The sequence below is a fragment of the Anomaloglossus baeobatrachus genome, chromosome 2 (genome assembly GCF_048569485.1).
Source record: "Anomaloglossus baeobatrachus isolate aAnoBae1 chromosome 2, aAnoBae1.hap1, whole genome shotgun sequence".
Taxonomy (NCBI): domain Eukaryota; kingdom Metazoa; phylum Chordata; class Amphibia; order Anura; family Aromobatidae; genus Anomaloglossus; species Anomaloglossus baeobatrachus.
In genome coordinates, this window is record NC_134354.1 from 140,656,687 (window position 1) to 140,670,094 (window position 13,408).

At 50.5% G+C, this 13,408-nt stretch overlaps 1 protein-coding gene across 1 annotated transcript in view; it reads right to left on the minus strand.

Moving 5' to 3' along the window:
* The window catches only part of ACOT9 (acyl-CoA thioesterase 9), a 112,961-nt gene that overhangs the window by 13,183 nt on the left and 86,370 nt on the right, over positions 1–13,408 (minus strand). Inside the window, 2 exon segments of the mRNA XM_075333374.1 lie at positions 3,232–3,317; positions 4,526–4,616. Of these exon segments, the coding sequence (XP_075189489.1) occupies positions 3,232–3,317; positions 4,526–4,616 (177 nt within the window).

Below are 13,408 nucleotides of genomic sequence, written 5' to 3' on the forward strand. Positions count from 1 at the left end.
AAAAAACCCCACTGTATTTAATAATCCTTGAAAACTTGGGTCTATTTTTCCCCTGATATACTGGCTGCTGCAGCGTCAGCAAACCGCATACCAGGAGTTTGACATAATCCCCTCTTTTTTTTTTTTTTTTTTTTTTTAAATGAACGCTGAGGAGGCTGGGGGCGGGCCCAGGAGAGCGGGAAAAAACATCCACCGCCCCCCACTGTGATGCCTGGGGCTGAGCGGAGGGCGGAGACGGAGCGGCCGGCGGCCAATCACGATGCGGCGGGGGGCGGGCCTGTGACGCCGGAGACAGGGCCAAAGCCGGGGCCTAAATTTTGAGGCAGCCGGCGCATATGAATCTAGAGACCGCGGTTCTACTTGCGGGAGCGGCGGCGCGGCAGCTGGTACCGGCCGAGCACTGCAGGTGTGGAGAGGAGTCCAGCGCCGGATGGAGACGCGGCTGGGGCGCCCGGTGAGTCGGCCCGGACTGGGGCCTAAATTTGAAACAGCCGGCGCAGGGAAAGGTAGAGACCGACGGTCCTACCTGCGGGAGCGGCAGCGCGCAGCAATGTCCGGGCACCGGCCGAGCCCTGCCAGTGTGGACTCCAGCGCCGGATGGGGGCGAGGCCGGGGTGCTCGGTGAGTAGGCCCGGACCGGGGCCTATATCTTGTAGCCGCCCGGGAGAAGGTAGGGGGAGTGTCCTACCTGGTCGGCGGCGCCGCATCTGGCAGTGTGCAGGCATGGAGCTCTGCACCTGTGTCCGTGTGCTCCGCACACCGGAGGGCTGGCTGCGGGCCGCAGAAGAAGAATGAAGCAGGCAGGCAGGCAGGGAGATGGACGCCGGTGAGGGTAGGGAGCCCCTCTGTAGTGAGGCAGCGCTGCGGGCCCGATCATCATCCAGACGCGCTGCGAGGTCCAGTCCCTGCTGTATGCCCCTTGCACCCTTTGGGGTGATACCGCAGGGTGAATAGGGGGTGCCCCATAAGGATTAGCTCCGCGTGCCAACCCGGGAGTGGTACCGTGGAATTGGACGGGGGAGAGGGCCCGACAAGTCAAGCTTCTGCGACCCAGGGGAGTGGTACCCACACGGGCTGCGAGAGCTGAGGTAGAGAAAACGATACCTGCAGAAAAAGAGAAATCCAACAGATGAGAGCGACGAGCGTCGCCGAGAGAAAAATGAAAAAATATACGCAAAAAATCAAGTGGCTGAAGGGGGCCCAGTCGGCCCACATCAGCCTCCTACGACACTAAGCAAAAAACTGATTGAGCCCGCCTCCGGCTCAGGGGTTATACTGCTGGGGAGGAGCTAACTTTTTCTGTTTACTTAGTGTCAGCCTCCTAGTGACAGCAGCATAACCCATGGTCCTGTGTCCCCCAATGAAACGATAGAGAAATACAATACATGCTGGACACCATGGGAAGAAAACATACTCCACAAATAGTTCTATAATACACTGTATGTATAAACAAACAGACCCTCCAAAAGCCTGACTAAATGAGCAGACCATTAAATGAATTCAAACCTGCTGGTTGTGCCCTGTACAGGAGGGAAAATCCAGTGTGAATAGAGGAGTAAAGCCCACTTGTGCCAAGGGATCCACCTGGATATGGGGGATCCAAAAAGTGGCCTAGATATCAGTAATACTAGGGACCCAAGTAGCTAGAATATAGATGGGGCTGCTGAGGCATAATCATCCTCATCACCGCTGCAAATGGGGCTTCATCAGGGAGAGGCATTTAGTTTTTTAATTTTCTGTTGAACTTCAATTTAAAAGCATTGTCTGATTTTCATTAGTTGATATTCAGTAAATTTAAACTGAAAATGACTTTTGTCTGTTTCGAGTTATTTCACTGACCACTGTGAGTTTTTCTTACTCCACTAGTAGGGCACCAACAATTTTGTCCATGTGTATATAGTACTTGTTATTTACCGTATTTTTCGGACTATAAGACGCACTTTTTTCCCCCCAAATGTTGGTTTGAATGTAAAGCATGGCTGCGGGGAATGAGGGTGCTGCGGTGGAGCGGGTCATCGGTGGCACGAGCAGGCTGCAGCAGCGCCTGCCATGACCACGTGGGCCTGCTCATTACATATGCACGCCCATCCTCCCGCCCATCTCTCAGCTCTGAAGCCAGCGCTGACAGGTGGGCGGGATGATGGGCGGGGGATGCGCACATAGTAAATAACCAGCCCGTGATCACCCCTGGCAACTACAGCCTGGAGTGGTCATGTGCAGCTGTATTCACTGCTCCCCGCGCATCATTATCTGCGCGGGGTGCAGTGAATCAGTATAACTCACCGTTCCCCTGCAGCACCGCGATGTCCTCCTGTCTATGCCGGCAGCGCTGTGGGAGCCGGCCACGATCCCTGCAGCACCGCGATGTCCTCCTGTCTGTGCCGGCCGCGCTGTGTGGAGACTAGCGGTGCTGACAGCGATTACGTCATAGCTGTGCTCACGTGTCCACACAGCCGCAGGTATATGAGCAGGATGATGGGGGTATGTGAGCAGGATGATGGGGGTATATGAGCAGGATGATGGGGGTATATTAGCAGGATGATGGGGGTATATTAGCAGGATGATGGCGTATATAGCAGGATGATGGCGTATATAGCAGGATGATGGCGTATATAGCAGGATGATGGCGTATATAGCAGGATGATGGCGTATATAGCAGGATGGGAGCACAAACCAGGATGAGGTATATAGCAGGATGGGAGCACATACCAGGATGGGGTATATAGCAAGATGGGGCTATACCAGGATGAGGGACATATATATACAAGGCAGGAGGAGGATCATTACCAGGATGGGGTAGCTTAGTAGAGAATTTGGGAACATTACCCCCATAATAGTGTCAGCAGCAGATCCTCGCCCCATAACAGTGTGTCATGACCACATTTTTTGCTTAAAATTTTATTTTCCTATTTTCCTTCTCTAAAACCAGGGTGCGTCTTATGGTCCGGTGCGTCTTATAGTCCGAAAAATATGGTAATTAAAGCGGTGATAACATCAAGAAAAGTTTTATCCAGACAAAGATAGGAAAGGCAGCACTAAGCGGAATCCAAATGCAGAATTTCTTTAATCCAAATTCATGCCAAGGAGTACAGGTGGAGGGGGAGGGTGAGGATTAGGCACACAACGCCGGACGACGGCGAGCCGTTTCGCACCTTAGTGCTTCCACGGGTCCAGTCAAGAAAAGTTTTTATGTTAATGCCTTTCCATATACTATTAGAGAGGAGCACTCACCCATAAGAACACGCAGTTGCCCATCCCAATTCATAGGCTTTCCTCATTAGAAAACCACCGAAAATTCTGTTGAAGATGTTTCTTTGCTGAAGACAAAAAGCATTTAACATACATATATTTTAGAACATTTTTTTTAATTATAATATTTAGATAGACTCTAAAATATTCCCCTGTTGGTCATGGGGTCCCATTTGCGCTATTTCTCTGCCATTCACATTGGTTCCTGATCCTTGTGGGTCTTTTTTATTTTTTGAAGATCAATAAAGAAATGAAAGTTTTACTCCAATCCTGGTTTGCTGAGTCCTTGCTGGATTTCCTTGTTTTTTCCCTCATACTAATGGATTGAGTCCTATCCCAGTCCGTGCAGGAACTTAACTACCAGGTGGGAAGAGACCCGTGAGATTCATTGCTGGAGCTGGACGTTGGCTTATATATTCTTATATATATATTCTGATATATATATATATGATGAAATTTCGCCAAAGTTATAAAAATCTTCTTCTTTATTAATCTATTATGTCATACAAAAAAATAGAAGGAACTCCACACATATAGTATGCAATCCAGCAAGGGATACTATTTTTCCTTCTAAATCTCTATTTGTTTGGGCACACTCCCTGCCTGGATCCCTGCAAAGCACAAGGTGAACACCGACCATTGCAATTAGAGGAACTCCTTTGTGTTGTGGTGAGCTGACTACATGTTTTATACATTGTTTGAACATATATACAGTATATATGAAGAAAATAGGAATGGATCCAGCAAACACTCGGGAAGTCCAGATAGCAGCAAAAATTTTTGGCAAATTTATTGAGGAAAAGTTAAAAATGTACAGAGCTGGAGACAATTAATATACGCAGGAAATACGCAACCATGGACAATGCGTCTTGACGGTGTAAACCGCCTTCCTCACGGTCCAAGCCAAAACTCAACATACATGTGTATATGTATATATATATATTATATATTTTACATTTTCCACTCCCTCAGTATCAGTAAAAAAAAAAAAAAAAAAAGAATATGAGAATGACACAAGAATTAGGCCCTACATATCACAATAAAAAAGAGGCAAATATTCATCTAATGAAAATAAAGTTTAAAACTGACCGAAAATGTGCCAGGTCATAAACAAGTAAAATGGCCTGGTCTTAATTTTGATGTATTTGCTATATTAAAAATGTCCCAGATGAGTGCCCCTGATGTGCTGCATTTAGGAATTCTAGGCTGTTACATCACAAATTACTATGTCAAGTTCATATGAAATATGGTTTGATATTATGTTCGGCTTAAATACCTGTGGATGACAAATTTCCAAGCCCTTGAGTTTTGCATCTTCCATCCAAACTGAATTAGGTGGCAAGACGCGGCTCCTGAAGCTCACGGTCCTGAAAGACAAAAAAATCAAGCACTTAAGAAAATTATCACTAAAAAAATAGCTATACCGGAACAAAATCATTATTATCTAGGCTATCAATTCCTAAATTACATTACATACACCGATAAGCCATCACACTAAAACCACTGACAGGTGAAGCACATAACATTGATTGTCATGACAATTACATGTCGCAGCAATATATATTGGGTTGCAAGAGAACAGTCCGTACATGAGGTGCATAGCTGAATGAGTGGGTCAGATAATCCCTAAAAGAAGGGAATTTTGTTTACTTACCGTAAATTCCTTTTCTTCTAGCTCCAATTGGGAGACCCAGACAATTGGGTGTATAGGCTATACCTCCGGAGGCCGCACAAAGTATTACACCAAAAGTGTAAAGCCCCTCCCCTTCTGCGTATACACCCCCCGTGCTCCCACGGGCTCCTCAGTTTTGGTGCAAAAGCAAGAAGGAGGAAAAAAATTATAAACTGGTTTAAAGTAAATTCAATCCGAAGGAATATCGGAGAACTGAAACCATTCAACATGAACAACATGTGTACACAAAAAAACAGGGGCGGGTGCTGGGTCTCCCAATTGGAGCTAGAAGAAAAGGAATTTACGGTAAGTAAACAAAATTCCCTTCTTCTTTGTCGCTCCATTGGGAGACCCAGACAATTGGGACGTCCAAAAGCAGTCCCTGGGTGGGTAAATAATACCTCATAATAGAGCCGTAACGGCTCCGTCCTACAGGTGGGCAACCGCCGCCTGAAGGACTCGCCTACCTAGGCTGGCATCCGCCAAAGCATAGGTATGCACCTGATAGTGTTTCGTGAAAGTGTGCAGGCTCGACCAGGTAGCCGCCTGACACACCTGTTGAGCTGTAGCCTGGTGCATCAAAGCCCAGGACGCACCCATGGCTCTGGTAGAATGGGCCTTCAGCCCTGAGGGAACCGGAAGCCCAGCAGAACGGTAAGCTTCGAGAATTGGTTCCTTGATCCACCGAGCCAGGGTTGATTTGGAAGCCTGTGACCCTTTACGCTGGCCAGCGACAAGGACAACGAGTGCATCCGAGCGGCGCCGGGGCGCCGTACGAGAAATGTAGAGTCTGAGTGCTCTCACCAGATCTAACAAGTGCAAATCCTTTTCACATTGGTGAATTGGATGAGGGCAAAAAGAGGGTAAGGAGATATCCTGATTGAGATGAAAAGGGGATACCACCTTAGGTAAAAATTCCGGAACCGGGCGCAGAACCACCTTGTCCTGGTGAAACACCAGGAAAGGGGCTTTGCATGACAATGCTGCTAGCTCAGACACTCTCCGAAGTGAAGTGACTGCTACTAGGAAAACCACTTTCTGCGAAAGGCGTGCGAGAGAAATATCCCTTATTGGCTCGAACGGTGGTTTCTGAAGAACCATCAGCACCCTGTTCAGATCCCAGGGTTCCAACGGACGTTTGTAAGGAGGGACGATGTGACAAACCCCCTGCAGGAACGTGTGTACCTGTGGAAGTCTGGCCAAGCGCTTCTGAAAAAAAAACACAGAGAGCGCAGAGACTTGTCCCTTAAGGGAGCCAAGCGACAAACCCTTTTCCAATCCGGACTGAAGAAAGGACAGAAAAGTGGGCAAGGCAAATGGCCAGGGAGAAAGACCCTGATCAGAGCACCATGACAGGAATATTTTCCACGTCCTGTGGTAGATCTTGGCGGACGTTGGTTTCCTAGCCTGTCTCATAGTGGCAATGACCTCTTGAGATAATCCTGAAGACGCTAAGATCCAGGACTCAATGGCCACACAGTCAGGTTGAGGGCCGCAGAATTCAGATGGAAAAACGGCCCTTGAGACAGCAAGTCTGGTCGGTCTGGTAGTGCCCACGGTTGGCCGACCGTGAGATGCCACCGATCCGGGTACCACGACCTCCTCGGCCAGTCTGGAGCGACGAGGATGGCGCGGCGGCAGTCGGTCCTGATCTTGCGTAACACTCTGGGCAACAGTGCCAGCGGAGGAAACACATAAGGGAGTTGAAACTGCGACCAATCCTGAACTAAGGCTTCTGCCGCCAGAGCTCTGTGATCGTGAGAACGTGCCATGAATGCCGTGACCTTGTTGTTGTGCCGGGACGCCATTAGGTCGACGTCCGGCATCCCCCAGCGGCAACAGATCTCCTGAAACACGTCCGGGTAAAGGGACCATTCCCCTGCGTCCATGCCCTGGCGACTGAGAAAATCTGCTTCCCAGTTTTCCACGCCCGGGATGTGAACTGCGGAGATGGTGGAGGCCGTGGCTTCCACCCACATCAAAATCCGCCGGACCTCCTGGAAGGCTTGCCGACTGCGTGTTCCTCATTGGTGGTTGATGTAAGCCACCGCTGTGGAGTTGTCCGACTGAATTCGGATCTGCTTGCCTTCCAGCCACTGCTGGAACGCTTTTAGGGCTAGATACACTGCCCTGATCTCCAGAACATTGATCTGAAGTGAGAACTCTTGCCAAGTCCACGTACCCTGAGCCCTGTGGTGGAGAAAAAACTGCTCCCCACCCTGACAGACTCGCGTCCGTCGTGACCACCGCCCAGGATGGGGGTAGGAAGGATTTCCCCTTCGATAATGAAGTGGGATGAAGCCACCACCGAAGGGAAGCTTTGGTTGCCTGAGAGAGGGAGACGTTCCTGTCGAGGGACGTCGGCTTCCTGTCCCATTTGCGTAGGATGTCCCATTGAAGAGGACGCAGGTGAAACTGCGCGAACGGGACTGCCTCCATTGCTGCCACCATCTTCCCCAGGAAGTGCATGAGGCGCCTCAAGGGGTGTGATTGACCTTGAAGGAGAGATTGCACCCCCGTCTGCAGTGAGCGCTGCTTGTTCAGCGGAAGCTTCACTATCGCTGAGAGGGTATGAAACTCCATGCCAAGATATGCCAGCGATTGGGCCGGTGTCAGATTTGACTTTGGAAAATTGATGATCCACCCGAAACTCTGGAGAGTCTCCAGAGTCGCGGTGAGGCTGTGCTGGCATGCCTCTTGAGAGGGAGCCTTGACCAGCAGATCGTCTAAGTAAGGGATCACCGAGTGACCCTGAGAGTGGAGGACCGCAACTACTGCAGCCATGGCCTTGGTGAAAACCCGTGGGGCTGTCGCCAGGCCGAACGGCAGTGCCACGAACTGCAGGTGTTCGTCTCCTATGGCGAAGCGCAGGAAGCGCTGATGCTCTGGAGCAATCGGTACGTGGAGATAAGCATCTTTGATATCGATCAATGCAAGGAAATCTCCTTGGGACATTGAGGCGATGACGGAGCGGAGGGATTCCATCCGGAACCGCCTGGTCTTTACGTGTTTGTTGAGCAGTTTTAGGTCCAGGACAGGACGGAAAGACCCGTCCTTCTTTGGAACCACAAACAGGTTGGAGTAAAAACCGTGACCCTGTTGCTGAAGAGGAACAGGGACCACCACTCCTTCTGTCTTCAGAGTGCCCAGCGCCTGCAGAAGAGCATCGGCTCGCTCGGGAGGCGGAGATGTTCTGAAAAATCGAGTCGGAGGAGGAGAGCCGAACTCTATCCTGTAACCGTGAGACAGAATGTCTCTGACTTAGACCGCCATGGATCGGAGTTCCTCTGATCCTTCTGAGGCCTTTTGTACGAGGAGAATTGGGACCTGCCCGCACCCCGAAAGGACCGAAACCTCGACTGTCCCCTCCTCTGTTGGGGTAATTTTGGTTTGGCCTGGGGTAAGGATGTTTCCTTTCCCATGGATTGTTTGATGATTTCATCCAGCCTCTCACCAAACAAACGGTCGCCAGAAAATGGCAAACCGGTTAAGCACTTTTTGGAAGCCGAATCTGCCTTCCATTCCCGTAGCCACAAGGCTCTGCGTATTGCCACCGAATTGTCGGCTGCAACCGCCGTAGGCTCGCAGAGTCCAGGACAGCATTAATAGCGTAGGACGCAATGCCGACGTTTGAGAAGTTATGGACGCCACTTGCGGCGCAGACGTACGTGTGAGTGCGTCAATTTGCGCTTGACCCGCTGCAATAGCTTCGAGTGCCCATACGGCTGCGAATGCTGGAGCAAAAGACGCGCCGATAGCTTGATAGATGGATTTCAACCAGAGCTCCATCTGTCTGTCAGTGGCATCCTTGAGTGAAGCCCCATCTTCAACAGCAACTATGGATCTAGCCGCCAGTCTGGAGATTGGAGGATCCACCTTGGGACACTGAGTCCCGCCCTTGACCACGTCCGGGGGGAAGGGACAACGTGTATCTTTAAGGCGCTTGGAAAAAACGCTTATCTGGACAAACTCGGTGTTTCTGGACTGTCTCTCTGAAGTCGGAGTGATCCAGAAACATACTCGTTGTACGCTTGGGGAACCTGAAACGGAATTTCTCCTGCTGAGAGGCTGACTCCTCCACTGGAGGAGCCGAGGGAGAAATATCCAACATTTGATGTATGGACGCGATAAGATCATTCACTATGGCGTCACCATCAGGAGTATCAAGGTTGAGAGCGGCCTCAGGATCCGAATCCTGATCAGCTACCTCCGCTTCATCATACAGAGAGTCCCCTTTCTGAGACCCTGAACAATGTGATGAGGTCGAGGGGATTTCCCAGCGAGCTCGCTTAGGCGGTCTGGGGCTGCGGTCCGTGTCAGAGACCTCACCCTGGGATCTATGAGACACCCCGGGGGAACATTGTTGTTCCAACTGAGGGGAACCAGGGGGCAATGATTCCACAGTGCCCATGGTCTGAGATACCGGTCTGAACTGCAAAGCTTCTAGAATCTTAGCTATAGTTTCAGAAAGTCTGTCAGTAAAAACTGCAAACTCCGTCCCTGTCACCTGGACAGTGTTAGCTGGTGGTTCCCCCTGGGCCCCCCTTAGCAGAGGCTCTGGCTGAGCAAGTGCCACAGGGGCCGAGCAGTGCACACAATGAGGGTCAGTGGAACCTGCCGGTAGCGAGGTCGTACATGCGGCGCAGGCAGCATAGTAAGCCTGTGTTTTGGCACCCCTGCCTCTTGTGGGTGCCATGCTGTTGTCTCCCCTGAGCAACACAATAGGGTATATAACCAGAAATCCACCGTGCACCATACAGTGTAAAGTATAGCCTATAAACATATAATCTATAATTACACTTCAGCACAAGTGGGGCCAGCACCTCAGGTGCTGATTACCGCCCGCTTAAAGCGGTTGTGTGGCCACCAGCATCCCTGCCTGGGTCCCCCAGAGCTTGTCTCCCCTCTGCAGCGTCAGGGGAGCTGACAGGAATGGCTGCCGGCGTCCTGAGGAGAGGAGGGAGCCGTGGGCGTGACCCAGAAAGTGCGGGAACTGGTGCCCCACTGTGCACAGTGAGGGGGGTGGAGTATGCAAAGCATGCTCCAGCCCTCAGTGCTGCCGTCCTGTACAGCGTCCCGCCCTTCACCTGACTAGCAGGGCTGGGGGCGGGAAGAAAAAGAGACTAGGCCGCAAAAGCCGGGGACTCGAGTTATCAGCGCGGCCGCCGTATAAGCGCGGTCGGCGCGGAAGTCCCCGGCGCACTAACAGTCCCAGCCGCGCCGCAGTGATAACAATGGCAGCGGCGGTCAGCGCGGCAGTCCCCATACACTAACACACTCAGCGACGCTGCAGTGTGTAATGGCACAAACGCAGTCAGCGCCGCGGTCCCCGGTGCACTAGCACACCCAGCAATGCTGGAGTGTTGCTGTGCGCGGTCCCCACGGGGACACAGAGTACCTCAAAGTAGCAGGGCCATGTCCCTGAACGATACTCGGCTCCTATCCAGCAGAGTCCTCAGGAGCTGTGGATGGAGCACGGTCTCATGTGCCTGGAGACCGATAGGATCCCACTTCACCCAGAGCCCTAAGGGGGATGGGGAAGGAAAACAGCATGTGGGCTCCAGCCTCCGTACCCGCAATGGATACCTCAACCTTAACAACACCGCCGACAAGAGTGGGGTGAGAAGGGAGCATGCTGGGGGCCCTGTTATGGGCCCTCTTTTCTTCCATCCGACATAGTCAGCAGCTGCTGCTGACTAAGCTGTGGAGCTATGCGTGCATGTCTGCCTCCTTCGCACAAAGCAAAAAACTGAGGAGCCAGTGGGAGCACGGGGGGTGTATACGCAGAAGGGGAGGGGCTTTACACTTTTGGTGTAATACTTTGTGCGGCCTCCGGAGGCATAGCCTATACACCCAATTGTCTGGGTCTCCCAATGGAGCGACAAAGAAAGTAGGTTTTGTTGAAGATTCCAGTTGAAATTACCTAAAATAAAAAAAGGACAGACAATGAACCTGCAATTAGGTTACCTACTGCGAATACAGAGTCATAGCTAACCGGTCTGGTGCAATCCCACAGGAAAATGACTGTAGAACAAATTGCTGAAAAAAGGTAACATTAGCTATGTAGAAAGGTGTCACAAACCGGTCAGGATGTTGACCTCTGTTCACCACCGAAGTACCTATAATGGGTATGTGAGCATCAAAAATGGAGCACAGGAAGGAGATGGTCTGCTTTTTTCATCATCCCTTACCTGGAGGGAAGACATGGCACAAGGACGCACTAGTGGAAGAAGACAAGCTAGTAGACAGTGTGATGCTCTAGGCATTTTCTGCTGGGAAACCATGGGTCCTGACATTCACGTGGATGCTCAGTTGACTTGACCTACCTACCTAATTATTATTCCCAGTAATTCATGACTATGGTATCCTCTGATGGCAATGGCCTCTTACAGCAAGGTAAGGCTATGTGCGCACTAGAAAAGTGATTTTTCTCAAGAAAATTTCTTGAGAAACTTCTGGGAGTTGAAGATTACCGCACCTGCGGTAAAACAACGCATCAAAACCGCGGGAAAAACGCATGCGTTTTTGCCGCGGTTTTTCCGCAGGTTGGTCCCTGCATTTTTTTTATGCTGTAACTGCAATAAATAATATGGATAATAGATAGATAATCGATAGATAGACAGACAGATAATGGATAGAGGGAAAGATGGATAGATGAATAGATAGAGAGATAGATATATAATAGATGAGAAAGACCTATACAATGTCCCACCTCCCTACATATTCCAAGCCTGCACCCTTTAGTGACTTTCATGCAGCACTAAAGGGTGCCTAGCCTTGTATTTAGCCAATAAATAATTTAAAAAAAAAATGACGTGGGGTTCCCCCTGTGAGGTAAAGCCTGGGATATGAAGAGGAATTATGACGAGAAGTCATAATTGCTCTCATCACTCCCTGGCAGTGCCCCCCTCCCTTCTTATTCTCAATGTGCAGCATCTGGAAGGTGTCACATTCCACTTACACATCCATGGCCATGTCCTGTGATATGGAAATGAGATGATGTGAGGACAATGGATCCAGGATGACTCCCTGCCGTCACCCTGTAGCTGGGGCTGCTATCTCATTAGCAAGGCTATGGAAGTAGCCAGACAGAACGACTCCAGTAAAAAATGGTTCATATCTCGCAAGCCATATTTCCGATAAATATGGCAACCATAGAAATGGTGTCTCCGCATGTGGACGATGCTGGCACACCCTTTTTATGGAAGTAGGACATTGGGAAACACACCAAACGTGATATCAGCCATATGGGAACTCGTAGACAGGTCATGAGTCCCCTCGTTCTGTAGCTAAATTCATAACTGTCACAATGAGAGCGTTGACGTCCGTCTACGACGCTCCCAGGCACAGTTATGGCCAAAATCCCCTTTTCTGGATAATTCTGATCCATGCAGGGGGAGTGGCAGTGCTTCCCCGTGAGGTCACTAAGGTAGGAGGAGACCTGGATTTGCCCAGGTTGATAACCCTGCTTCGGCCATTTTCCAAGGTTCTTCTCGCTGGGGGCACGTGTAGGAAACATCTGTGGGAGTTCCTGGAAACCTGGTCTACAGCGCCCCCCTGTGGCCAGACGCAACAAGGTAACTGCTGGAACTGTGTATGCCTGTTTGTAACCCATGCTTTGATTGTAACTGTACTCTGACATATGTATATTCTGTAGATTCCCTATTGTATATATTGTAGTTCTAGTGTGCTTTAGGCTGATTAAAGTATATAATTAATCTTGAGCTGTTCTGTTATCTCGATCTCGAATCCCACGTCCGTGTGTTCGGCTAATAGTTACCGTAAATCGGTTGGTGGCAGCGAGTTGTGCCAAGGATTATTGTGGGGAGGCCAGTGAGATTCGGGAAGATATTATATATTCCGCCCGCGGAGGTCGGGGGAATATATACCTTACTCTCACCGGGGACCCTTCAATAATCGGCATAAGTAGTATAGCGGCCTCCTTGCTTATTGTCGGGCAATTCCATAATTGGCCTGACTATAAGAGGGGCGCTAGAGAGCGCGTCACGTGCTCTGTCTGTCGGTCGGGAGGTATAAAGGAGGGGTGACCCCCACTTGTTACCCCCCGATTGTGACGTACTGGTAGCCAGCGCGGGGGATTTCTGAGTGACCCCCCCGGTGGTTTGTGACATATTGGTGGCAAGCGGTGGGATCGAGATAATAGTGTGTGTGAGTGTGAGACCCATACTCCCAGACACTAAAGACTGCCTGCAGCAGCTGTGGCTGCTGGGGTCTTCAGACTAGCTCAACACTAGAGTGTCAGAGTGCAGATACTGTAAGGTGTGTGGAGGCATCAGGTGTCAGTTCTGTGTCAGTGACCAAAGTCTGCAACAATGGCTGATAGCACCAGGAGCAAAGCCAAAGGAATGGCCGATGCTCAGGCCAGAGACGATGAGGAGGTTGTCCACGAGCCCTCCAGGAGCCCGACGCCAGAGAACAGCTCTGCAGAGGACATCGCACAACCTGGGACTGCTGGACAAGATGAGG